Source organism: Manacus vitellinus, unplaced genomic scaffold (assembly GCF_001715985.3).
Source record: "Manacus vitellinus isolate BGI_N305 unplaced genomic scaffold, ASM171598v3 scaffold_43_pilon, whole genome shotgun sequence".
Classification (NCBI taxonomy): domain Eukaryota; kingdom Metazoa; phylum Chordata; class Aves; order Passeriformes; family Pipridae; genus Manacus; species Manacus vitellinus.
The window spans coordinates 988-28,317 of NW_021940560.1; the positions used below are offsets into that span (position 1 = coordinate 988).

At 38.6% G+C, this 27,330-nt stretch overlaps 1 protein-coding gene across 4 annotated transcripts; it reads right to left on the bottom strand.

Annotated features, from left to right (window-relative positions):
* Nucleotides 1-2,363: 2,363 nt before the first annotated feature.
* On the bottom strand, nt 2,364-26,480 carry MARCHF7 (membrane associated ring-CH-type finger 7). Of its 4 annotated transcripts, none has more exons than XM_008923202.4 (11): nt 26,234-26,480; nt 21,566-21,722; nt 16,922-17,080; nt 14,672-14,834; nt 12,921-13,055; nt 10,219-11,335; nt 9,786-9,955; nt 8,458-8,567; nt 7,208-7,321; nt 5,372-5,420; nt 2,364-3,477 (listed from the first exon to the last, which is right to left on the bottom strand). In XM_008923202.4, the coding sequence occupies exons 2-11, from the start codon at nt 21,710-21,712 to the stop codon at nt 3,452-3,454; spliced, it is 2,190 nt and encodes a 729-aa protein (XP_008921450.2). In that variant the 5' UTR covers nt 21,713-21,722; nt 26,234-26,480; the 3' UTR covers nt 2,364-3,451. The 4 variants fall into 4 exon arrangements, with proteins under 4 accessions (XP_008921450.2, XP_017934378.1, XP_017934377.1 ...); XM_018078889.3 differs by lacking the exon at nt 5,372-5,420 and having other exon boundaries at nt 10,219-10,372; nt 10,541-11,335; nt 26,234-26,478; XM_018078888.3 differs by lacking the exon at nt 5,372-5,420 and having other exon boundaries at nt 26,234-26,478.
* Between the last annotated feature and the right edge of the window lie 850 nt (nt 26,481-27,330).

Genomic DNA, 27,330 nt, shown 5'->3' on the forward strand with positions numbered 1-27,330 from the left:
ATCAGGACTCATTGGAACCAGTTCCAATGCTGCTGGTGCTCCTTGGGAAAGTCTGGAAAACCCTCAGAAGTGATGCTGATTCATCTTGTTTTGTCTGAGTCTCTTGTTGGACCTCGACTGCTTTTAGCACAGATGCTGCTACCTCAGTAAGGTCTTGGAGTACTCCTGTAAGATATTTTAGGACTTATTGACTGAAAAAGCATAAAACTTTTATTATAGACATCTGAACTCTGACAGACAGCTCCTTTTCCCTTTCAGGACAAAATTATTTTCACAGTATCATTTAATAGGAAGCACACAGGAACCCAAGACTGAGCTCCCCAGAATAGAAAATAAACGGAGGGAAGAAGCTTTGCACAGGTGTAACATACTCCACAACAGACCTGACTTTATTTTTACTCTTTGAGTTAAAATATTTCATAGTAAAACTCCAGCACAAGAACTGGCACATTCCCAACGGTACCCTGAAAGTCCATACCACAAGTGCCATAGGAAAGTCACAGGCATATGAGTCCTTGTGCCTGCAGATGTCTAGGAATCCTTTCCATCCACCTCATGCTCTGCTAACAGAAGATGAGTGACCACAGGGACACAGTGGCACTCAACGTCCTGCTGAGAGAGCAAGGAAACCTTTAACATAAAGCTGGGTAGGAATCTAAAGCTTCCTTTCCTGGGAGCTTTGTGCAGTTTGCACCCAAGAGGGGGAAAATTTGCATCTCCTTCAGTGCAGGTGTTGAAAGAGGCTGGCAGAGCTTTTGCCTTCTTCAGACAACTGTGCCCTTTTTTGGCTCCCTGGCAGTGTGAATGTCACTAGAACTGTTTTCCTGGATATACACAGATGTCACACACAGCTACCTACACACCTTTTCTCCAGCCTACCCATCACCCAGATTTCCTTTCCCAAGCCTCTATTTATAGAGGAATTAGTTTTGTTTCTGGTCTGTGAGCTAAGCATCTTCAACCTAACAACAAGCAATATTTGGCCCCATAAAATTACAGTATGCATATTTCTACCTATTAACAACTAATGTCCATCTTTACACCTATCAGCTTTCAACATGCTTTCTTTTCTTCAATCATCTTCTTGTTCTGGGTCATGCGACCTTTGGCTCCATGCACATTTTAGACACTTCCTTCCACCTTCTGCCACATTGGCTTCCCTTCTGGCAATGTCCACTGCTTCGTTAACCCTTCGTGTGCTTGCTCTGGTCCCGATCCTCTACAGGGGCAGCACTGACAGCGGGGTCAGCACTGGGGGCAGCACTGACAGCGGAGGGGCAGTACAGCTTCCCGAGTCCCTGCACCGCTCTGCCCTTCGCTTTGTGCCCCTCACGTACACGCGGTGTTGTTCTGGGGAGGGGGGATTCATTACATGTGCACTGTGCTAAGAAAAATCCACTTGCACAGACCCTCAAGGGCTTCACAGACAGCTGCTCCCACGGACAGAGATATCACAGCCACGGGCACACGGAAGATGACTAATCCTGGCTGCTCCCAGCCTCTCCCCCTCAATGTAGCTCAGGGAATCAGGGTTGCAAGGCAGAGCTCTCCTCTGAGGAGGCAGCTGGGGCTGGCATTCTTCCCAAAAGGTGCATTCAGACCCGCCACCCTTTACCGATTCCATCACGATACTGCCCCATGTCATTCCTTCATTTGCACTGAAGCTCAACAAGGCTGCAGGACAACAGAGTGATGGATCACTTCAACCAAATTTGTATGTGGAGCTACTTACATTGCTCACCTTCATGGAACATTGTTCGTCACAAGGACTGAAAAAAAAAATTAAAAATATCCTTCAAGTCATCAATTATTAGGTTATCAGAACTCATCCTTGTAACCCTAAATGTATTGAGTGCATATGAAATACTGACTGCTTCATTGTACGACATTTTATTCAGCTCTACCAACTAAGAAAGGATTGAACATTTTTTTTATAAACTTCAATTCACTTTCTTCAGAAATGAGAAACATTTTCACACATGCCTGGACCTTCACTTTTCAGATAAATGTCCCAGAGCTCCATTTCAACTAATTGCTGGAATAATACTTCTAAGTGTTGTCACTGAATATTCCAATGCCTAAGGTTACCAGAATGGGCACAGAAACGTGCCATTTCATTTGCACTCCATTTTCTTTCAAATCTTACAGATGATAGGCCATCTCATGTAATTCTAGCAAAGTTAACTGTTAAAAATCACATGAGTTCATTTCAGCTGTTAAGGCACATCCTTTCCTCTGCACAAATTAGCTTTTCATAATGTAACAATAAACTACACTCATGGCATTTCAACATATTGCAGTTGTTGCAGATACATAGTTACTGTGGTAATTAAAAAACTAACATAAATTTGTAAGAAATACAATTCCAATACATGTATGAGAATTTATTGTATCACCATTCATATAAAGCATTTCAATCCAAAATGGTCAGAAACAATCTTAAATATCCGCATAAGAATTTATAAACATTAGTAAAGATATACCACAGACTACAGCTTTCTATGTTTTCAAGTGTAAGTTCTGGTAGATATCCATGTTTCAATAAAATGGACAATACCAGTAGAGATGCATACCTCTTTTGTCTTTATTTATAAAGAAGTGACGACACTAGAAAACACATTGATAACCAGTGCTTTGAACAGTGAAGGTGGGATCTAAAAAAACTCTGATTAAACTGAACAACCTCAGGTCTTTATCAAGTTGCATATCTGCTAGGAATGCTGAAATGCAAGAGTTTACACCTGCAATATTCCATAATGGAACAGCCACATGATATCAAATATAATCTCCAATTTCCAAACTGGTACATAAAAAAGCCATCACCAAGTATTAAAAGACCACTGCAAGTTCTTATTGCTCTTTGAGTTAAATAATAATCTTCAAATAAACCAAAACCCAAACAATTTCTACAATATCTTGCTTATCCTCCTGTTCATTTATTAACAACGGAAGCAATCAGTTATTATATGATGTGGCAAAAGAGGCATTTAAGAACACCCAAACAAAACCTATTTCAGTACATGGACATCCCCACCCTCCCCTTGAAGCCCACTATAACCACTTAGTGCCAGCAGAGGAGCAAAGCTCGGTAAGACAAAACCAGAAATCTGACTACAGTAAGAAGGAAACACAAAGGGAGATAAAGCTTCCTTAAATATTCAAAATCTGATGTCCTCCAAAACAAAGCACATCATCCTCATAATTTAAAATGGGAAATTGCTTTCTATGTATCTAATCCTCACACATGCTGAGTAGTTCTCAAGTCCACTGAGAGTTCCACTGTGCAGCAGTTTATTTTGAATTCAACAACGCCTCAAAAACTACAGGGATATTCAATGCAGTTTTTACTAAGGAGAGGAATAAAACAAATGCATGTTGATGTTGTTCTTGCCAGTTCAGCATTTCTGCAGCAATTCCATTTGTTTCTTGCAGTATGAAAGGTCTACCAGCATCAGTCTTCAGAATCATCTTCAGAAGCTGTTGGAACAACACAGTATAATCAGAAGCCCTGACAAAGGTCTTTGAAATTAAAGCACTTCAGGATGAGCAGAGGAAATAAAGGTAATTTTATAATAATAAATGACAGATTGTAATACCCACCCAAACCTGGTGTAACCAATCACATAGATTAATTCTTAAATGCATCTCATGTCTGAAAAATATAGCATTTTCAAATCAAAACTCAACAGTACAAAAGGCAGTGTCCTCCTGCTCTTCTTCCTCAAAGTAAAAGGAAGAAAACCTAATTAAGCCAGAGATTCAACTTTTATGCACTGTTTACAGTGGCTAATTCCAACAGTAGTCAGAGGAGGATATATTCAATCCATGACAGCAGCACCCAAAACCAGGGAAAGAAATGACTCACAAAGTTAACAATTTGGATACTAAAATATCTTGAAAGATTCAGTCATCTGAACAAAGACTCTGAAATTTTTGAATATATACACATATATATGTTGCTTAATGCAACTTGGGTCTACTCGGAAGCAGCTTTTCTCTCCAGCCCTGTTCTTTCACCATATGCAAGATGAACATGAAGCCCACATGTGCATAGGATTTTGTTGTTGCAAAGTGAATTAAAGAGACAAATACATACTTGTCGACTACGAAAGAAAAGTCAGTACACACATCTACATCAGGTTTGCAAAGCATTAGCTTGTCTGTAACAGGAATTTAGTAGGTCCTCTTAAGCAAAGTCTGCAGGCAAGAAAGTATTTACACTGAAGTAATTTGTTCCACCCCTGAATACCAAAAGAAGAAAAGCCTGACTCCTTGCTTCTTCAGTTCTTAGCAGACAAATGTAACTGAAGTGCATCAGTGATAAAACTAAAACTCAGTATTCCTCACCTGCAAGTTAAAGGCTGAATCAAATATAGACTAAATTAAGGTGTAAAATGACACTCATTAAGGTTAATCTTTACTCTAATAAGGATGCACATAACTTAAGAATTAATTCAGAACTCTAGCCCACCTTGCTCTGATGCAATAATCATCTTGAACTAAAACTCACACACACACACACACACACACACACACATTCCCCATTCCTTACAGTACTTCAAATGCATCCTATACAGTGAAAATTCATATACAAACTTTGAATGTCAACAGACATTCACGCGCATGCTAGGGAAAAAAAAGGTAGATCAACTACCCTTCTACTGCCTATTCATCATGCCTAGAAATAGATCCAGGATATGTTTACCAGAAGTCAACATAAAGTTTTGAATTTTTGATTTTTTTTTCAAATGTTGTCACCTTTTCTCTAACACAGAGCCTGACAGCATTAGGAAGAATCACTTTGTGGGTCTGTATAGAGCACAGAATTTTATGAAAAACTGGCAACCTTTAAATCTCGTTCATGAGGTGTGGTAGGTCTGATCAAGGAATCCAAACAACCAAAAAGTGCATGTGAATGGAAAAAAGAAAAGGGAGAAGGCAAAAAAAAGAAGGGGAAGAGGAAAAAACGGCAAAAGAAGTATGTAACTTAAATGCAGTGAAATTCGACTCTAAATATTTCTTTCCTACTAAGACTCCTGTAAAAGGCAACAACCTAAAGGTCCACCACTAATCCCATAATTAGGTACTACTAGAATTACAATAACCAACTGTAACTAGTAAGGAATTTTGTAATCACTAGCAGATAACACTTCTGTAGTCTAAACAATTCTATGCTATTGGGAAATTAATCATGGAGAATTAAAACCGGTTCCCCCTCGGAATAGTTCTACTGATGATGGAAAAAGCACTGCTGGGTCAAGTAAAGTTTTCAGTAATTATGTTCATATCATGAATCTTGGCAAGCAGGATTGTACTCATTTAGCTTTGAGTTGATCTAATGGGAGGGGAGGGGAAGAGGGGAAGCACCTACTTTCAATATCTTCCATATGTGCCTGAAGAGTTCTTGCAAGGTTAATAAACTAGAAACAAGGCAGAGAGAAAGTAGTTTAAAAGTTGCAAAGGTATCTGCAGAAATTTGCAACAAGTTAGCAAAGTTTTCTTCACTTTTTACATCCCAAAGCTTCATGCCATATATTGGTTACCCTAACCCATTTGCCCAACTTACAAAAATCAATGCAAAATTTCATATAAATCCCCACACATTAGACTTCAAATTGCTACTGCACAGTAATTTCAGCTTCCACTCTATGTCAAATGTTTCTGGTAGCAGCTAGTGGCATCATCTTCATGTTCTACAGTCTGTAAAACACATCAGCTTTGAAAGCAGCAAATATAAACAAGTGCCAGTTTAATGAATACCATTCCTAAAAACTGTAATGCAGAAAAACATAATCATGGTAAGGACTTGCATTAGTTGGATCCATTTTATTTAATTCAGTATTATTATGACAAAACAGAGTCCTTCGACTGAATGAGATTAATGAAAAATGCATGAATACGGTTAAAGTTTTTGTTTACACTTAGAATTTTAAGACCAGGATTACTATTAGGCAATGATGGTAGTTTAATGTTGGAAGCATATGGTATCAAAACCCAACCCCCAAATCCCTAGGAATAACATGTCTCAGCCAAGTGGTTTAATTTAATCACTGGCCATCTACATCACTGTTTCAAAGTCCAGATGTTGAGACAGAGCAGATAAAATGAGTCTTCACTGCTTACTTGTATGCTCAGTATCAAATGGCAGCATCAGTGCTCTCACTGGGTTAAAATGCAGTGTCACACACTGAAGTATGTAATGTCTCCTCTGACGAAAATCCAGTAAAAACAACTTCTGTAATACACTCAAGCTGTACTGTACTGGATGCTGGCTAGTATTAGATTATGTGTCTTTTATATATCTCTACACTCGCACCAGGGAAACTGCACATTTCATTTGGGGACGGTGGAATACAAGTTCTACATTAGAAGTGCATAGAAAAGAGGACCACTGTTCTAAGACCTTAAAAGATTAGAGTACAGTCCCGCCTCTTCCCCAAAGGCCTAATGCCTGCTGGCAGTCAACCATTCCAATACCCATTGGATAAGCCTAATATTGTCACTTCTCTGTATCCAAGTAAAAAAAACCCAAAATTATCAGCTTTTCAAGGAGCTCAGTTGACTAAGAGCGCTGATTCATTATCAAGTATCAAATAAACATGTAGAATACTGGATTTCTGAGTGAGTCACTATGCAGAAAGAACTCTATATGCTGATCTCTTACTTGTAAAATGTGCACTTACCAGGTTTCTATGCCAAGCCATTTAAGTGACAAGAGTACAGTCAAACACAATTAATAGGAGTCTGGACTAATGCCAAAAAAGTCCTACTATAGCTATGGTCTGTTTCACAACGTTCATAGTCAAGCACAGATTTAGGTGTAGTCCATAAGACAACCACTGCAAGTTCTAGACCTCTGCAATGTAGACTGGCATAATGAGAAAAATTAAATCAGGTAGTCCAACATTCTTAACTGCATATTTTGTACAGGGAGAGGTTAACCTTCCAGTTTTGCGTAAGTTCCCAACGATCACGACAAGGTACATGCAAACCAACGAATGACCAACAACCTTGACAAAAAGCGTTCTGCAACACAGTAACTGCAATAATGCAGTACCTCGAGTTTCAAAGTAAACACGGTGTTAGTGCACTGACAAGCCCAGCCCATTTTAGACCTAAAAGTTTTTTAAAAAGCATATTTCTTGGGTATCTAGCTCCTATGTCACTCAAGGTAACAATCCCTGCCAGAAAATCAGTGCATACTTACTCTGACACGTGTGCTGGCCTCGTTGGCAGTTCCTAACATATCAGAAAAGCGCTGCTCGCATAAGTGTAACAACACTACAAGGTAGAGACCAGAGCTGATAAATTCATAGTCTGCCTTAAAGGAGATCAAAGAAACATTCAGAATGTCAGTAATACGTCTGCATATATGATTCGAAAAGTAGAATAAGAATGAGATTTTACTGGAATCATTATATATTTATCTCTACTTGTTCCAAGAGAATTAGGGAAATTAAATACAAAAACATTTTAATTACTGAAAAGCTGCTTATACTTCTGGTTCTTCCCACCCACCCCAGATTTAACATGTTACCCTTGAAGATAAATAGAGTTCTACAAATTAAATCTCAGCCAGCATGATTAGTTTAGAGGAGAGAATCAGAGTATTATATCACTCAGAAAAATAAAACTAATGAACAATTCTGGCTTCTTCTCCGTGATCCCAATGCTTTACAGAAAGCCAAAATAAAGGAACATATATATTTTAAGAATGCTATGATGTTAAATATTTTGAGAAATTCCTTCCCCCAAGATTAAGAAAATCTTTAAAAATGCTAGCACTGAACAGATAATTTAGTCAACTCTTTAGGAAAAAATTTCAAAGCTCTTATTTCTATTAAAGTATATGACAGTAACCAATAATCAGTAGTATTAAACCATAAGATGATGGCACCCTCAAGAAAGCCAAGAAAATTTCAGTCTGTCCCAAGTGATAGAGTACTAGGGTAAGAACTTACTCTAAATAATGGCCTTTGATTATTTTTAATTTAGGAAACAACTTGAAGGAGCAGTCAGAAGCTGTTAGAAAATAGGTCAGTTTCTATCACTTTAGTGAAACAAAAAAAGTTTGTAATGGTACATTTGAAACAACTGCTAAGTGTGTTTAGCTAAAAGCAGCTAAAAGCAAAGACAGCTCATGACAATGTGAAATTCAATCTAATTGTAATAGAATTCACACTGCACCTATGTGACAGAGACAAGGGCCTGCAAAGCTAGATGGCAGATCTGCAACTAAGAAAAAAGATACATTACACTTACTGAAAGCTCAGCTATAGGAAGCACAGCAGGAAGATAGAATTGGTCTGAATATTGAGGAGAAAAATCTGTTCCATGTTGACATTACTTTCTATGCATAACAGTCCTTCTGAAATAGAGATGCATTTGCCTTCTCTAAAGAAGGCTGCCCTCTCAGCACTAAACCAACACTTACCAAATTAAGTAAAATATACTTACTTGTTCATTTGCATGTGCCCTATAAAGTTCATGAATGTCAAAGTCTTCCAGATTCAGATGCAACTTCTCTTTGCACAATTCACAAGTTGTCACTGCTTCCAAAGAAGAACCTGGTGAGGAGGGAAACTCAGTGTCAAGTTTCAACAACCCATGACACAATCGTATAAACATTGCAAACTCTAAGTATAATTTTTTGCTTTATTTTGCAGAGCAAGGTTAGAAGAAAAGAAAGCCTCTAATATGAATGTAGTGACATCTGCTACTGTCAGATTTTAAATGCTGTGGAATGTTTGTTCTCTATACAGCTGCACCTATTTTGCCTCACATTCATTCTGGATGTGACAAGCCTCTTACTGCAAGTCTGGCATAAAATCACTTCTTGGGCTTTTTGAATTCTACCGTGTAATCCAAATGCACACAAAAGTAAGAATGAATATACCAAAACAGCTCAAAGTCATTGTCAGAGTAACATTTTGTCTTAAGTACCAGTTTTAAAACAAGCTGCTCCATAAGCAATAAGACGAACAGTTGATGGGGGATTTATGTCTTTACACAGAGTTAAATTCAAATTAATTTCTTCTATAGGTTGAGGCTTCTAATACAGCCCTACTCTGATGCGTGTCCTCTGATATTGAGTAAAAAAGCAAACAGATGCTAGCACCTTCCTTTGGTAAAAAGTATTCCATGCTTTTTGTGTCTTCTACCAAGCCACCTATTTTTAAGTCTTAAGAATACTGCAGATAACTTAGTTATAAACTGGTTAATCAATTTATTACAAAAATTTTTACCCAGTGTGCAATGTCTGAAGTGCTTCTTAAAAAATTATATACACACTTCGAAGCAGTTTTTGAACAAGCAGTTTTAAAGTGCCTTGAACAAGAGCTAGTATGTTTAAAAAAAATAAAGTACTTAAGTCTAGTTACAATTGAAAAACATTTCTGGATTTTCAAATTCTTATTGCTCTGCTACAGTCAGCTTGGCTATGTAAGTCTTGCAAAAAAGCACAACCATACTCATAAGGAAGGGTGGGGAGCAAACTCCACCCCAAGCTGTACCACCAAAGTGACAGAGTAGTTCTAAAGCTACACTTCTACAATGTTATATTTTGTCTAATACCTTAGTAGACAACCCTAATAATTCTCTGAACAACAAATACAGTTCTTGGAACTACTCACATGAGAAGCTGCACAGACACACAGTAAGTCTGGAAGTGCCACACTGTTGTTTGTCCCCACTGCTCATTTTCAACTACATACCTCAGTAAGTGCAATCCCTCTGATAGGCCTCCCTATACAACCAGAAGTCTACCTTGGTCTAGTCTGCTTTACCTGAATTAATCTTGGACTGCAGCCATTTTTTCATGCACTCCTGGTGAACATATTGCAGACTTCCAGTGCATTTGCATGGCTCTATTAAAAGGTTGTCAGAACTTGCAGAGGACATTTGACAGATTCTGCATAAGTCACCCTCTTCATCTTCAGAATCTTCTAAAAGCAGGCTGAATAGGAAGAAATACCAATAAACGCTGTAACACATTTCATGAAAGATTTTTATAATGAAAATTCTATTTATCGAACTGTTCTCAAACCTAAGAGAATTAAAACGAGCTTCTGTGAAGACAGAAGTGAGAATACAGGTGACAGGGGACTGAGTTGCCGCCTGCTCTGAAGAAAAGTTTTCTTTTAAAATCACAAGTGCAGAAAGCCCTCTCACCTTAAGACAGGTACATTTTACTATCTCAAAAAAAAGTTACTAATTTACCTCTCTTTAATTTTCTGGAGCCTTTCTGGATCTCTTGAAGGCGGTACTTTAGACTTGTCACTTTCTTGTCCATCAGACTGATTCCAGCCAGAGGGTATAATATCTACAGTTATCATAAGATTGTCAGATAGACTGCTTCCTAATGTTGGAGGCACTGCAAAGCGAAAGAGAGAACCGGGCAGAATTCCAGAACTTCTTCTACTGTGGGCTGAATCTGGTGGGGAGGCAGTAGCTCTAGAAATACCAGACACCGCAGGTGTTGGTGGTCTGCTAACAGAAGCCCGAGGAGGGCTACCTGATGCTTCAAGAGAGGTCTCCTCACCTGACTCTCTCCTTCTAAAGACATGCTGTGATCTAGCAGTTGTATCAGAGGTAGAGATCCTTGCGGATTCATCTCTTCCTTCTCTTCTTCTTCTGGAAAAGAGAGGTGTACATCTGTTCCTCAAAGAGGATGACAACCAGGACCCCGTGCTCCTACTTTCAGAGTCTGGTCTGTAGCTTTCCCCATCTGAATCAGAGTTGCGATTCTGTGAAACTGCTGATAAACCCCATCTTCGTCCAAGAAAACTAAACCCCTGAGAAGCTTCAGATGACTGAAGTCCTGGAACTTCTGGAGTTGCAGCTCCATTACTACTTGACAGAGTAGAAGCCTGAACTCTTGGGACCACCGTTGACTCTTCAGAGCCTAATGATCTTGTATGCAATGGGTCTTGGCTCGACCTTCGAGAGAAAAATGTAGATGACATACTAGATGCTAAACGGGACAGCAGCTGCCTGGTTGTGCGCCTCCCTTCACTGTCAGCTGCAGGCTCATTCAGTGACCTCTGGGAAGATAAAACCCTTTCAGAACCACTTGAGGAAGGGGTTTCATCTCTAATGGCAGTAAGCGAAAATGCTGGCTGCACACTCCTGTGGGGAAATTCCAATTCATTTCTCCTTTGTCTCGAAGAATAGCTGGATCTCGAAGAGCTCATACTAGAGTCTCTGTTGAAAAAAGATGGCTGATGATCAGAAGGCAACTGGCGGTTCACGGACGCATTCAGCCTCAAAGTGCTTAAGGAGTTCTCTTTTGGTCTTGCTCCCTCTGCATATGAAGAGGTAGGCCTGTCTTGAAGATCTGTTGTAGAAAAGCAGAGGAAAACACTATGACAAGATGCATTCTAACACATCAGGAAACATTCACAGTCAGGCTCAAAAAGGCTCCAAGCAACCCAAAACATTCTACGATTCTTACAAGTGTATTTTCTGTAAATACTGTCTAAGTACCTCAACACACTGAGAAGAATTCCACTGTAGCTGAACTGTAATTAACACTACATGAATCATTTGAGGTGGCTAAAATCAGCTAGTTTCCCTCCTCAAATGGCTAGATTTGGGGGCTGGGGGTGGGAAAAGGGGGGGAGGAGGAACAAGCATAGGTAGATGAAGGTAGGAAACAGAAGCTCTCTATGATTCCGGAATTGAAACCTTTCATGTTTGTAGTTTTGGTAACTTTTTTCTATGGGTTCTGCATTGCAATCACCATTTATTGCTGAAGCTGAGGTTTATGCATCTGGCAGATTCTAACTAAAGAAACATCTGCACAGACGCCAAGCATCCACCATACGGTTTTGATTACACAGTAGGGAACACAGTCACGAGTTATCTTTATAGCACTTAATATCAGCACTACTGCTAGAAATGCAGCATGGACAGCACAAAGCAAAGTTGTTCACTTATCCACTTCTCCCATTAGGCTCTACCAGGTAATCTGAACTGTCCACTTTAATAAAGAAGTGTAGAGTATGATGGCATTAAAATATACTCCTCTGCTGAGGCAAGACTGCAGGCTGAAATCTGGAACCAGTTTTTAGCCTTTCTGCTTATCTTCTACAATTATAAAAATGACATTTTAAAAAATTTCTGCATTAAAAAATATCACTGAATACATCTGCAAAAGGTGGCAGATCAAGACTGATGATGAGTTTCCCCAGAAAAAACTCTAGAAGGCCACAACACGCTGAACAGAAAGTGAAAATTACAGCACAGAAGTCCTTACTAGTCCCAGCATTTGCCATGAGACAAACCTCTTGCCTCATGTGAAGTATTTGTTCATTCCTTTCTATTTTCAGTGGTCTAGTGGTTTTCCCTAATACCCATTTGAGAACCCAAATGAAAAGAGATAAGATACCATGGACACCTTTAAGAAAAAAGTTTCCTGGGTCAAATTAACATTATTTCTTTTCCCATACCTAAATACAAAGTGATCTTAACACAAAGTAGAAAAGAGTCCTACTAACTAATCACACAGTTACAGTGGTGAGTACCCATACCATTTTCATATGACTGAATGCATCTACAAGGTAGACCACTCATACATCCTTTGGTGGTTTGGCCAATGCATGCCAAGTAGCCAACTAACCTTATTTAAAAGGATACCTTAAAATTAAAAAGATATTTTGAGTTTGTGTTTTGAGTAAAATATTAACATGCCCAGAGAAGTTGTGGATGTGCCATCCCTGGAAGCATTCATGGCCAGGTTGGATGTGGCTTTGAGCAAAGTGGTATAGTGAGAGGTATCCCTAACCATGGTAGGGGGTTGGAACAAGATGAGCTTAAAGATCCCTTCCAAACCAAATCATTCTGTGATTCTACGAACATGTTCAGAAACTAAAAGGCATACAAACTGTAGGTTTACAAGCTTTCAATTGCACAATACATACATGTTGAAGGTGAAAAGTCACTGTTTCTGTAGGTTGGATCCACCACATTGTTAACAGACAGATCTGTTTGTCTTTCTAACTCTCTTCGCATCACTGATGAAGATCTAGGAATCCTACTGCATCTCCATGAGGAATCTAGAAAGAATAAGTAAATAAATCCCCTGTTTTGGTAATCATCCATTAAAGCTGGCACATGCACATGCATTTTTGTTATTCCATATCAACAGTGAGTTTAACATTACCATTAAACTGATTAAGTGGCCAGTGGCAAATATAAAGCCCAGAATAAGCAGCACCCTGCTGATCCTGGCACACACTTAATCTTGCAGTGAGTTAGTTCTGAAAGTTAAACCAAACGAAAAGTAATAATAGTTTTGTGAAGAGTCAAACCTGTTAACACTCATACAGGACAGCGGAGGAAGAGAAGTAGCATCTTGTTTCCTAATGGTAGCTAGTTCTTACACACGTTTCACAATACAGCAAAAACAGCAGCTTGAGACTTAGTAAATGCTGCCCTTTTACTTGATGCTACCTAAATGCTTCTAAAATTCATTTTCCACAAAGACAGCTGAAGCTTAAATGTAGTTTAGACACAACTTTAAGAACAATTACTAACACTGTACTTATTACAGAGTAAAACAATTCAGTGTCAAAAGGGATCTTATTTTGTACAAACAGTTCCAACAACGACATAGGGAACTGTACATACTTCAGCTGTGAACAAAATTCTTGTTCCAAAAGAGTGTTCTTCAATGGTTCTGAAAAATTCACCTTGATTTTGTTCATTGCTAACTTAGAAATCTAATTTAAGCATTCATTGGTCAGCAGTGTAATGACCGACCAATCTAGAAATGGAAAGACGAACAGTCCTGCTCCACAGTGAGATAGGTTAACAGTTGTCATCTTATTAACAGAGCAAGAAAGCAGCATTAATACAGGGTTTTAAGCAAGAACTTATTTTTATTTGGATGGCTGTGAGGTTCCATACCATAAGGAGATATAAAAATAACATTAATCCATGCTCATAAGGGTAATCTGAATGAAACTAATGGTCTGTTTCAAAATGTTCTAGAAATACTTTTAGTGTAAGTTTTTGACCATTACTTTATGAGCTTTAGACTTTTGCTGGCATATTGATTAAATCCTGTCTATCCAAGTTTCACCAACTTACTTTAAGATAGCTTTAATGAAAATCTCGGGTTTTCATGTAAGAGCTCTTAGAAAATTTCTTTTTGTGTGGTCTATAGAATGAATTTAGGCCCTGCTAAAAAAAGAACTTTCTTCCCTGACCCCTACCCACAGTGCTCTAACCAGCCATGGCACTGTGCTTGAACATATTGCTAAATATGGTAAAGATTTCTTTTCTGCACTCCCTGGCACACACTGATGTACCAAGACAATTAGACTCATGAAATAAGAGCAGCTGCACTCATTCTTTCCTTGAAATATTAACCAATTAAGACATACGTGAGCCACGAGGTTCAGCTTTACTGCAAATGGAATGGGTACAGGTAATAATTCCGAAATTACATGAGTACAGCTGGGTTTTCAAAAGACCACGTTAAGAGCATTCTTGGTACTTGGGATACTGCTGTCATTATGAACATACTCTTCTGATAGGTGTAAGGTTTTATTATTTAAGAATAATAAAGGTATACTATTTCAAAGCAAATCTTTTAAAACTTGATAAAACCTGATCTCACTACTCAGACAATTGTGATGTAACTCAGTTCAAGTAATCAACCTCTCACCTGAAAAGGCAGACAAGCCATTACTTCTCACAGAAGAGGTAGATGTATAAGATAGCTTAGGTCTCTTTGAATCACTGTCTTGCTGCTGTCTTGAATATGCTCCCTGAGTTCTCTCAGACTCACCGTAACACCCAGATGTAAAATGAGAGGAAGAAGATGTTGACTGAAATAACATTAAAAAAATAAATTACACAGTATTTCAGATGGGCTTACACTGAACAAAAGTGTATGTAATGTAAAACTCACAAAAATAGTATAGAGTAAGTCTTAGATACAAAAACCTTTTCTTTAAAAATAACCCAGGAGTTGTGCTTGCACTCTTGATTAGTATTTCCATGTTTACTGAATACAGTCCTACCAACAAAAGCCAGTTCCTATGACATTCAGTATCATTTTTCCTTTATAGATTGATGTGACTTACAGGGGAAAAAAATCATAGGATCTTAGAGGCCAGGAATATCAACACAATCAAATATAGCTTTACAGATCTCCAAGGGAACATAATCTTGCTGTCCAGACATAGCCAAAATCGATCAGCAACATTATTTTATTTAACAGTTTAACCATTCCAACTTCTTTTTTACCAACGTAAAATACAATTAGTTAAGGAGTGAGCTTCAAGTGAACTGTTTGAAACAGGTATATTTTGATTACAATAAGCCCAAGTGTTACTGAAGCAGTTCAGAGTAAAGAACAGGTACAAAACAATTTTTGCAGTGTACAGCACTGAAATAAAACAGTTTTCAGAAACTAGTATCCCAGTACTTAGAAAAAAAATTGGGATAGCCTATAAAGCTGTTTGTCTAGTTACTTGCAGCCAAGGCATTCATTTTCTATTTGAAATGTTTGGGGTTTATTTTTTCATATATAAAAAAAAAAAAAAAGGTGAGATCAATCATAAAGCTCAATTGAGCTGTTTGTCTTCCCCAAAAACTTATCTACAACCAAGATCCTTTAAGGATCAACCAAACTGGAGTATATGTTATAGCTGCGGGGTGTTATTTTATTATGGTTTTTACTAAGTTTAAGCCACAACTCTTTCAAAATAAAAAGTATCTAGATATTTCTCTCATCCCATCATACAAGACAGACAGGGAGACACAGAAACTAACAACAAAAACCAAATACAAGGGTAGGTTATTTTCCCTCATGAATCCTCTACTTAACGTATCATTTATTTTTTAATTGTTTACTACTTGAGAAGTGGAAGTTTCTGAATGCCTTCTGCCATGTTCACTCCTTAAATTTAAGAGAAAAATTAACCTTACTGGGGAAAAAAAAGATTTTCATCTTGAAAACTCTATAGCGCCAATTAAACTAGGTATGTAGACCACTTACAACCAGATTCCATTTGCATTTAAGTACACTGACCAGGGCTTCCCCTGAAGGCCAGCACGTGCACACTAGTTCCTCCCTCCCCCTCCCCATTATCTCAGTGTCTTTACCTACAAGTCACTAAGAAAACAAATATCTCTTTAAAGATGTGAGCACTCTTATGTATCCAGAAAACGAGCAGAATTTTTACTTGTTCACTACCATCCCATCAAAGCTGCTCACAGTTTTCTGCTTTTCCCACCTTAATATTGCTACAGCAATTTGAAGTGTTTTACTGTCACTCTACAATGTATAAGCATGGCACAAACTAACTGCTTTATTTTTGGAGTTACGAAGGCACATTCTAGAAACCAGTTATGACAAGCTGTTAAGGCCTGAGCCTTGAATCTCATGTAAACAACTAAGCCTCCATTTTCTTTCACAGTATAATGCAAGCAGCACATCAGTAAGCACAAGCAGATTATAAACTACACCTCCACAATTAAGTTTCCTAAAGCAGGTCTTCACCTGCTTCACTCACAGAACTGGTACCATCCAAAACCCACATCCCCTAGAAATACCTGATGGAACAAGCTGAGTATAAATAATATTAATGTTGCCATCCACAGGACTGTAACATATCAGGTTCTAATCACCCCCTCCTTTTTTCTTTTTAAATGGACATTTGCAGAGCCACTTGCTTCAAATTTATTTATTAACTCTTACTAAAACTAATATGCATTACTATTTTTATCCTCTGAATAATTTCTTAACACTGCTATCTTCTAGCTTTTGCTCCATCTTGGCTTAGTAATATTGTACTTACCCAGAAACATTACAATGAGCCTCTGTTAGCTGCTTGTCAGATTGGGAAGACTAAAGTAAAACCCTGGGTTTAAATATTTTTTTCAGGTATTACACATTAACAGTTCTCACCAATCTGTTCCTGCTTCCCAAAAATCTTCCAGAACGTGGATGATCGAGTGTCCCTGAGTAGCGGGTTGGAGAGGACATTGAAAGCTTCCAAGGAGTCTCGCAGGTATCTCTTTCTCCAATTCCCCAGTCTCTACTGGAACTATTCAATACACTGGGTTCCTGAAGAACAACATACTTATTGTATGCATCTTGTAACTCACAATCAACTCAGTATCTGCTCTGAATATTGAAAATACAGGGAAGTGGAGGTAGTACCACATCTGGAAACCTTTAGTAAGAAACCCCAAGGGATAGTCAAAAAATGAAACAGGCTTAAGAGAGAAGCACTGGCAAAAGGAAAGATTTTTTTAGTTAAAGTACTTCATAGCAATGATCAGTTCCTTCATCTGTCCTCTCATTTGGCCAGACAGCAAAAAGTGTAAAGCTTTTGAGGCATTATCCCAACTTAGATACTGCAACAACAGGGCAGAATTAAGGCCCTCACTTTTCAAGTGTTATGCGAAAAACCCCACATGTGTAGAAGTCTCCATGACGACAAACACACCTGAGCTACCTGTCTTGTCCCGGCCATCGGTTTTAATACAGAAAAGAGTGGTGCAAAGAGGTGGGGAGAAAGAAGAAAAATAATGTTTTGGGGCCTACTAACAAATAATTATTTTTATATAAGGAGCATGATCTGTCCAAGGAAAATAGATTGTATAGCAAATGTGAACTATGTCACCTTAAAAACGCTCCTGCAAATTACACAGTATCTTCTCCAGTTCTTAAACATTTCCCTTTTACCACTACTTAAGGTTTTTATTTCTCTGCAGTCTATTCTAATAATCCATCATTATGCTATTGGTAGTGAAGGACTGAAAAGTAATCATTATTAATTCCAATTACATTTCATACAAGCGGCAATAATAAATTTCTGGTTTTCATTACAAAATTGAAGCTTTTATGCATCTAAGCTTTTTATAAATCACTAACATTGAAGATCACCATAAAACAGTGAACAGCACTGGGTATAAAACCAGTGGGGCTTCAGAATAAGGTAAATGGGTTACGTAGCCTATTTCAGACACAAATATTGATTCCACAGTTTGAGATGCATAACAGACGAAGACTGTTTGGCAAAACAGTCCTGCAAATAAACAGTTTGCTGCATTTCCTGAGAACAAAGTGCTCAAATTATCTGAAGTCTGAGGAAGTCTGCAGGGCAATCACCATAACTGTTCTCTTTTTGTGTGTTTTCTCTTCCAAAATCAGGAGCTCTAATCCTCCCCTTGGCTACTGAGGCAAGTTTCTAATACCTAAAACAGGAACTATTTAACATAAAAGTATGTCTGTCTTTAAGAGAACCTAAGGGACGAGGCTCTAGACTACCAGTTACACTGAATTTCAATTAATAGATGATAACTGAGGAAAGACACTGCAATTTAATTTGCTCCATAGAATAATCATTGAGATTAATAAAATCAATAGAAATAACAGAAATCCAATCATTTTATTAACACTAAGAAGCATTTCTAAGTGATTATTTGTCCATTCTCTTTCTACACGCTATTAATACTACAAACACAGTAGTTGCTGTCACCATTCTTAAAAATCATAGGATTGGGATTTAAAAAGTTGAAGAAATATTCACGGCTCATCGTTCTCACAAGCAAAATTAATCCTCATATTTTCAAGTCTCAGTGGGATTCATCATATTTCCAGATTATTTCACATATGGATAATCAGCGTATGGGCAGAAGACTAAACAACTTGAAGATAAAAGTAAAGCTCTCTTAAAATGTCCTTACTATGAGCCATACCTGCAGACTTAATTGATCTTGAAATACCTGCCTTTCCCTTTTCTTTCCAACTGTTAGATTCTGAAGATGTGAGAATTTCTTAAGTGTCTGGATCACCATGCTAAAGACCCTAATTCAAGAACACCACACTCAGACCAGCACAGCTCTGAAAGCCCAGTCATGGAGCCACATCATATACCATCCTAATGCCAAGCAGCTTTTGGTAGCTGTGGTACCTCTGCACAGGGCTCATTTCTTTAAAGGATGTCCCAAGGCCAACACGGAGAGAAAAAAAAAGCAACATACTGGGAATCAAAAAAGTGGCTTTAAGAGAAAGCAGATTATCAGGTATGATGTCAGGAATCTTCAAACCAATTGCTATATCTGAAACAACAACAACAACCCAAAACAAATGAACAACAACAACAAAAAAATCAGTTTGCTTTCTTCCTTCAGTTCACCTTAAGACTAGTTAACATCCCTTGTTAGTACTTAACAATTAAAGCACTACCTAATCTAGTCTATTTTGGTGTCAATCTGGGGTCTAAGTAGCAGAAAAATGTGATGGGGAAAACATCCAGAAAAATTTTATACACTACATTTTACACTATCCTCCCATAAAAAAAAAAACCACCTTAAAATTCATTTCTCACAAAATGTTTACTATGTTGTAACATAAAGCATAGGAATTTTTTTTCTCATACCATTACACTAATTTGATTTTTATATTTTAAATCACCTAGAAACAACTGTATCACATACATCTGATTAGTTTACAATAAACCTCTTTGTTCTGCCAACTCAGAGAAGCAGAGGCTAGTCCCCAGACTGATCTCAGAAATGCATGACATACAAGAATTCACACCTATATGAAAAAAAAAAAATGTAAAGAGAACAATAGAAACCTTTCTTATTTTTTTTAGGCCTAGTCAAAACCAAATACTCAAATTTTGACTGCTCTGTCCCAAAAGTTTGAGTTAAGCTACAATCAAATATTCTCTCTACAGAAATTACTCTGTATTTAAAAGCCAAATCCCCAAGTTCCCTTTCATCTTTATACCCAAAGCATTACCGATAGTTATGCGTTTTTTCTTATGAACGACAAATCTTAAATGATTGGTAACTGAAGTAGCTCTTAAATATTTTAAGGTAGGCTTCTGAATGGATTAACAAATGGAAAACACCTGTCCTTTCCATTACTATCTGACTGGACTTAATCTTATTTAGACTATTTGTTTCTTCATGCCCCAGTCTCTGTAATCTTAATTTGCAAGCACTAATATAATTTGTTCCTACCTGCTCTCTAAGTACCAAAGGTTAGTCAAGAGAGGGAGCTTCCCTATGCTTTTATCACTAAGCACTAGTCTTGTGTAACAAGGTCTCAGACTACCTTCTATGAACTCAAAGTGGAAAGAAGGGATACAACATAATCTTCTATACAAATATTTTCCCCTAAATGTTATAAAGATCATTCCTCAGATTAGAAGCACTTTGCTCAACAGGAAATAGTCAAAAGAATACGCAGTGCAGTGAACACGTCGCAGTTTGTGTAATAAACTAAATAATGTAAGGCACATTGTGTTAAAATTTCTTAACAGTAGTAACATATCAAACTTCACAGAACCAGTTCAGCTGAAGACTCATCTTCTGATCAACAGCTTTCAGTATATGTACACTGCATGTGGACGGTGTCCATAAATTCCTACAAAAGAGTAAGACTGTTTGATTTGGTTTTGCAGAGCAGCCAGCCCGTGAAAAACACCGGGGAATCCAAAAACCAAAACCAACTGATGATTGCTTGCCCTTACACATTCCCTATAGCCTATATACTAATGAACGTGTGTGTGCGCCAGAGATAACAAAAACGTAACACACGTTAAAAATAATGTTCCATTACTTGTAAAACTGTTTCTGAAAAAGGCATTATGTAACACAATGTTCCAGATAGCTTGTCAGCAGGGACCAAACTCATAACGATTTTTTTAAAAAATATGAACATTTCATCACAGAGTTAAGTTTCTGCAATTTCAAAGATCAAAACGGGCGTACACTTCTGTGCCCAAAACTGAGGTGAGAACTGCTGACAGGAGCAGAAGCGAACTACCAAGGTAATTGAGCTGAACTGCTATCTGTGGCTTCCAAGTGCCCAAAGTAATTTCTAAAGTAGTTTAATCTCTACTTCCCATAATACTCTTCCAAAAGTGAAAGTACCTGCACAGTGTGAGCACTTCTTCTTGAGCATGGCTCCCTGCCCCCAAGAAAGCAGTTTGGTCAGTGTGAAATGCTGCATGTGAACCAACCAAAGGCCTTTCCCTCAGTCCTGTCTATGGCACACAGAGCCCAGTTGCACTAGCACACTGACATGCTAAGTGTTTAGGCTGAGGGGAGCCTAAAGCTCCTCTTCTTACCTTCACAAAACGCAAACACGGGAGGTGCTGCAGAGAGGCACAGCCTCATTAACTCAAAACACAGTCCTGTAATTTCTGCATCATCAACACATCAGGGGTAAAGTCCTATACACATCTAAGTTCAAACAAAACCCTCACCCTCCCCTTCAACAGAAAACTCCATTTAGCCAGGTTTACAATGGCAGTGACTCAGGCCAAAACAGTTCCACAGTATCAGGATGCCCCTTCAGTCATCAAACAGCTGATTTCTAAAGGTGCAGCTACAAACACAAGCAGGTAAAAATAGATCTATAGAACTACCAGTTCACAGATTACTGTCACTGGCCTGGTTATTAATTAAATTCTTGTACTTTAGAATTTTTTTGTCTGAGTTTGGGGGCTTTTCTTGGTTAAAAAAAAAAACCAAGAAAACACTTGAAATTAATTTATACTTTACAAAAAGAAAAAAAACACATTACCTGGTATCCAGATTCTAATCTCCATGAAGATTCTCTTGCACTATATGCACCAGCTAAACTGTTTCCAGTCAATGTCCTAGATCCTAGGGAAGAGCTGGAAGCCTGAACAGATATCCTGCGAGGAATTCTTGAGGGTTTTGACTCCATTCTTTGTATCCTGTACAAGGACACACTGATTATTTTTTCTCCTATAAGCAGGGACCTCATGCAAAACAGGCATAGTCTTTCTGAGTGTAACATAAATATGACTCACACATACGAATATTAAATACACAGCACTTTGGTCTGACTGTGCATCAGTAAAACGGGGAAACGAGCTCTCACCCTAGCTTTTGTAACCTCTTCTTTACATCTCCTCCCGTTCCATGTTAGAAAACTAGAAATACAGCCCCTTTTGCTATACTTATTTTATTACAATATACTCTTACTATTATAAATATTACATATATATCCCTAATATATATAGATAAAATATATAAATATACTCCCTTAAGAACTCCACAGCATTCATATTAACACAAAATGAGTCAGAAAGAAAGTACTCAGATTTCTTAAATTTATGTATTACATTTTTGTAATTGCAGAAATTATATTCAGACTTATTTTTCAGGGTCAAAATCATGAAACTTCGCCTCCCCGAGAAAAACCATGCCTGCAGTCTCCCTGCCTTTAACTTCTCCAAGGATAACTCCCATGCAAGTTAACATATGCAAAGGAGCACATGCTATCTCACAGGTGCATATATAAATTTAACTCTGACTCGCTGAGTATTTATTTGCTCTTTTGATATTTCTAGGCATTTCAAAAGAAATGCTGGTGCCTTTTTCCCCTGTGAAGTGACCCCATAGTCAACCTTGTCCTTGAAATAGTATCTTGAGTTAGTGTTTCTCTAAAACTCCAGATAGCTACCTAACTGGCCTGCTTATATGCACAGATTTTTCCTCCTCAGGATGGTACAGACAAGAATCAGAACACAAAAGGTAGCTCTTAAATAAAAAATTTAAGAGAACTGCAGTATCCTCAGTGGCACAGTACTGCATAGCATGTGAACTGAGTACACAGTGAAGAGCAGCATGATAACTATCCACTCAAACAGATGACCAAGAATTCCATTGGTATAAGGTGAGTTGCAGAAGTGGTAAAATTCTGGCTTAACCTTCTAAGAATAGGAGTAAGCTTTACTAATTTTTGAAAAAACCCTATCCATCAGCAAAGTACACTTTTTTCCACAGTTCAGCCACTGTCTGCAAAAAGCAGCTGCATCAATCCTGATGTACCTCATGTCTGGCTGCAGTTTCAAGTTGAGTTCACATACTCAGGACTTCTAATCTTTGCTAAAGTCATGCTGCATTACATATTCTACCTGGCAAAAGCCAGTTTGTACAGAACTCCACTGACCAAATAGCTGGGACAGCTGAGGTTAATTTCCGTAAGAGGACTTTTTTAACTACTGTTCTCGTGCATGTTTAGTTGCCAGCTTTACAACAGTCCTCAAAACACAAAGTAGCCTAAATGCTTAATCCTGCAAGTAGGACTTTTAAAATATAAAGCACATCAAGGAACTGTTTATTTTTGTGTACTGGGTTATATTAAGGAGAAGCACATCAGCTTCTAGACCATGCTTCTGACATTAGCAACCCCTTAGTATTCGCCAGAGACATCATCAGTTAAAAAAGATCTGGTCAGGAATCTGAAATTCTCACTTGTCTAACTTTGCATTAGTAACCTGAAATAATTAATTAATTAAATTTCCCAGATCACATTTAAATCCCAAGGTAAATATTAAACAATTTATGCAATTCTCAAGTTGTAAACACAGCTCTATCAATAAGAATGTTCTAAGCAGTGTTTCAAAGTTCAGAAGAAACTGTTAATCATGGAAGTTTAAAAGAAATTAAGGAAAATCTAACAATCTAAGCTATATCATTTCAGGTGGATCCTCAGTGCAATAAAATGTAGCAATCCTAAACTGTAATGTAATTTAAGCTTCAGAGTAATCTGCCTTAATGTGCACTGCAAGTCTAGTACTTGGATGAAGCTGCACTGAGTTTGAAAAAGTAACTATCAAAGTCGCAAACTGTGAAACTAAAATAACGTCACAGTAATACAGATGAGGGTGTATGCTGGACAGGACAGCTGTATGTCTTGATGACATCTGACACTCAAAGCACTGTTTGTCTGTGTTTTACCCTGATATAAAATATAAGGAACAGACACACAGAATAGTAGATCCAATTCTGTACCACTAAGTACTTGACAGAGTGTCAGCATTATCCCCTTTATTATGGATCAATTTACTTCTGAATCACTTTGAATCACTTTGTTTCAGATAGGTGTGGAACCAGACAAATTAAATAATATAGATAAAAGTCAGACACAGACACATATAGAAAACACAAAGGTTCAAGAAGAAGGGATGGAAGCTCTTACTGGTAGAAAATAATGTCTAGATGAACCAGGGGAGGATAAAGAAGTGTAAGAACAGCTTCAAGACTAAATTAGAGATCATCTAATACTGATAAAATTGCCACCCACAGAACAAACAAAACACAGGCATTCAGACTGAAAAGGACAGGGTGGAAGAGTGGACACCAGAACCAACTACCTCCAGAAGCTGAAATGGAGTCCAAAATTAGCAAATTACTTCTTCAGACACACACAGGCACAAGACTAATTTTCTCCTTTCTAAGGTAACCCCTAGAGGACAATGTTATCCATCAGCCTAATCTTGTAAATTAGCACAGGCTGTGATTTTAACCCCAGTAAGTCAGGATGATATTATCTATATAATATTATGTTTCTTCAAAAAAGGAAACTTCCAGAAACTACACACATAAAAAAAGCGTTAAAATAAGATTAAGGCAGTACACTAGAAAATGCAAGATTTTAATTTCAGTTTATGCATACACATTATGGTTAATCTCTTGAATACAACTGTACATTTTTTCTGCAGTACTGACCTCAGCCAGCAAATGAGAAGGATCTGCTATAAAGATCAATTGGAGTAGTGCAAGAAAAGGCAAGAGAAATCCTGCCTTGTTTGATGCAGAAGTGAAAAGACGCTGAATAAAAGGCCTTATGGTCTAGGCAAAGAACTTCTGTTCAAGGAAACTGGACTTTACCTTTGCCTTTCAACAAAGATTCAGTGATATGGAGCATGTCATTCAGATCAATTAAGATTTGATTTTTTTAAAAATCACAACCAAAGAGCTCTTCAATTTCTGGCCATCCATCATAAAATTCACTTGCAATCCAATGAGCAGAAATCATAGAATAGTTTTGGTTGGAAGGGATCTTTAAAGGCCATCTAGTTCAACCCCCCTGCAATAAGCAGGGACATCTTCAACCAGACCAGGTTGCTCAAAGCCCTGTCCAACCTGACCTTGAATATATCCAGAGACAGAGCATCCATTACCTCTCTGGGTAACCTGTGCCAGTGTTTCACCACCCTCATCGTAAAAAATGTCTTCCTCAAATTTAGTTTAAACCATTACTTCTTGTCCTATCACAAAGGCTCTACTAAGTGTCTGTCCCCATCTTTCTTACAGGCCCCATTTAAGTACTGAAAGGCTGCAATAAGGTTTCCCCAGACCCTTCTCTTCTCCAGGCTGAACAGCCCCAACTCTTTCAGCCTTTCCTGTCTTACTCAGCTGGACAGAGCTGCAACTGAAGTCAATGGAGCCATGACATGAATTTACTAGCCAGATAAAACTAGATCTAGGCATCTCAACTCTGGTGATCAACACCAGTAAGGGGTCTCTTGGCAGGGGGTGTTCAGAGTTCTCTGAAAAGCATTTTAAGCACTGTACCTTGAAAGCCTGAGAAGCAACCCTCTTCACAGTTCGGCTGAATACACCCAAAACACATACAAGGCTTATGCAATGGGGTTGGTCACAAATAAGGTGAACATGCTAAGCTATCAGAGAACACAGGACAGAACCAGAACACGGTCTCACAATAAAAATCAACCACATTATTAAAGCCACACTAGTACTTGTCTGCAAGGGGAATATTGTGCTTGTATACAGTATTTCAGAATGAGAATGGTTCCCTTTTACAGGATCAGTGTCTTAAGGATTTTCCTGAATGAGTACAAAGGCACTCAAACTAAAACCTCAAGCATTTTGTTTACACATGCAGGAATTCAACAAACCCCAAGTGGTAATTAACATGCTGTAATGAGTTCTATAATGACAATGTACTCACCTCCATTTACACAGAAGGTAGTGAGACCAAAAAACTTAATCTACTTCTCTGAGGAAATACTAATAATATAAGAATAGAAATTGTGCTGCAGTCTGAACTGATGAAAAAGCCTGCCACTGCCAAACAGAAAAAGAACATCTTACTCAAATATCACACCTGTCGTGTCCTTCATTGAGAAACCTCAACACACTATCCTGGCAAAACACACCTCTGGCTTCTCTATTATTTTGACTGTACTCACTCTGGTAACCAACAACAGAGAAATGAGAAAAGATATAGCAGGATGAGAAGCACTCTTCTCACCAAAGCAACATATTTCATCAGCTTATGCTATCTTACACTACTTAGCAATCAAAACCTCATAAAAAAATCTGGAAACTCTAGTGGCTCCTAGAATAACATGTGATGTCTCTCAAGACTCAGTCAGAAACCAAGTTCTGAAATAAAACTTTAAAGTCATACCTGTGAAACAGATGACCAACTTGTAACAGGAGGTGGAGCTGAACAGCCTATTTTGAGTGCACAGCTCAAATGTCCTGCCCTTCTTGATGTCATCCCTTTAACGACATTATAAAACATCAACTAGACCTAACATAGCCATGGATAGAGATAACAAAGACAGAAAAGATTCAAGAACTCTTTGCGGGAAAGCAACGCAATTTCAAAAGATAAAAATAACAGACAGCAAATATTTCTCTTCTACTTAGACCTTCTCTACTGATATATGAGGAGCGGTTTTAGGCAGTCTTGTCTAGCAGTAAGGAAAATATTTACCAGCTTCCACGATTTCTACTAACTTTTCTAGCTTTAAGCTTTTAAGCATTCCTGTACCCTCTACCAGAGGAAAGCATGAGCTTCACTACCAGCTCCTAAATCCAAGTCTTCTAGCTTGGAACTATGAAGTGACACTTCTACCTAAGACTCAAACTGTCACATCTACATGTTTTTGTGTGGTTTAACATAAAACTATTCATAAGACCTTCTCCCAAGCTACTTGTGCTCACGTGTCTTCCTCAGTGTTTACTCACAATCACGTTTTTATGACAAACAAGATGGAGTTCGCGTCTTTGAGGCTGTGCAATTCTTCATTCGAAGTATTTTCTCAACCTTCGATGCAGAAAGGTTGACAAATAACTCAGCAGCCCCTCAGGAGTCCCGCGAGCAGCAAGAATACTTACGAATGCCGGCGGCTCCCGGGCCGCAGCGGCCGGTGCTGTGGCGCGGGGCTGCTCCCGCAGAGCCCCCAGGCCCCGCACCGTCCCCGCCACGCGCGGGGAGCGGCCCGGCCCGCACGGCAGGGGCTGCTTCGGGGGGCACCGGGTGTGTTCCACACGGCCTCGCTCCGAAAGCGGCCGCGGAGCCAAGCGCCGTGGGGGCGAGAGCGGATGGAAGGGCGGCGAGGCCGGGCCCCGCAAGCACAAAATGGTTCCCCTGGCCTTGGCGGGGCCGCCGGCGTGCCAGGCCCCGCAGCAGGTGTGGGCCGGGCCGGGCCGGGCCGGGCCGGGCCGCAGTGGGCGCGCGGAACGGTCCGTACTCAACTGCCGGGCGGGCTCGGAGCC

Bases quoted from the DNA above. Each gene is read 5' to 3' on its own strand.
- MARCHF7 (XM_018078888.3), bottom strand. From the start codon at position 21,712: ATGGAGTCAAAACCCTCAAGAATTCCTCGCAGGATATCTGTTCAGGCT. The intron at 13,056-14,671 runs GTGAGAGGTTGA...TATTCTTTCTAG, and splicing joins TGGCTTGTCTGCCTTTTCAG to ATTCCTCATGGAGATGCAGT. The intron at 3,478-7,207 runs GTAAGTATGCAC...TTGTTCCAACAG, and splicing joins AGGCCAGCACACGTGTCAGA to CTTCTGAAGATGATTCTGAA.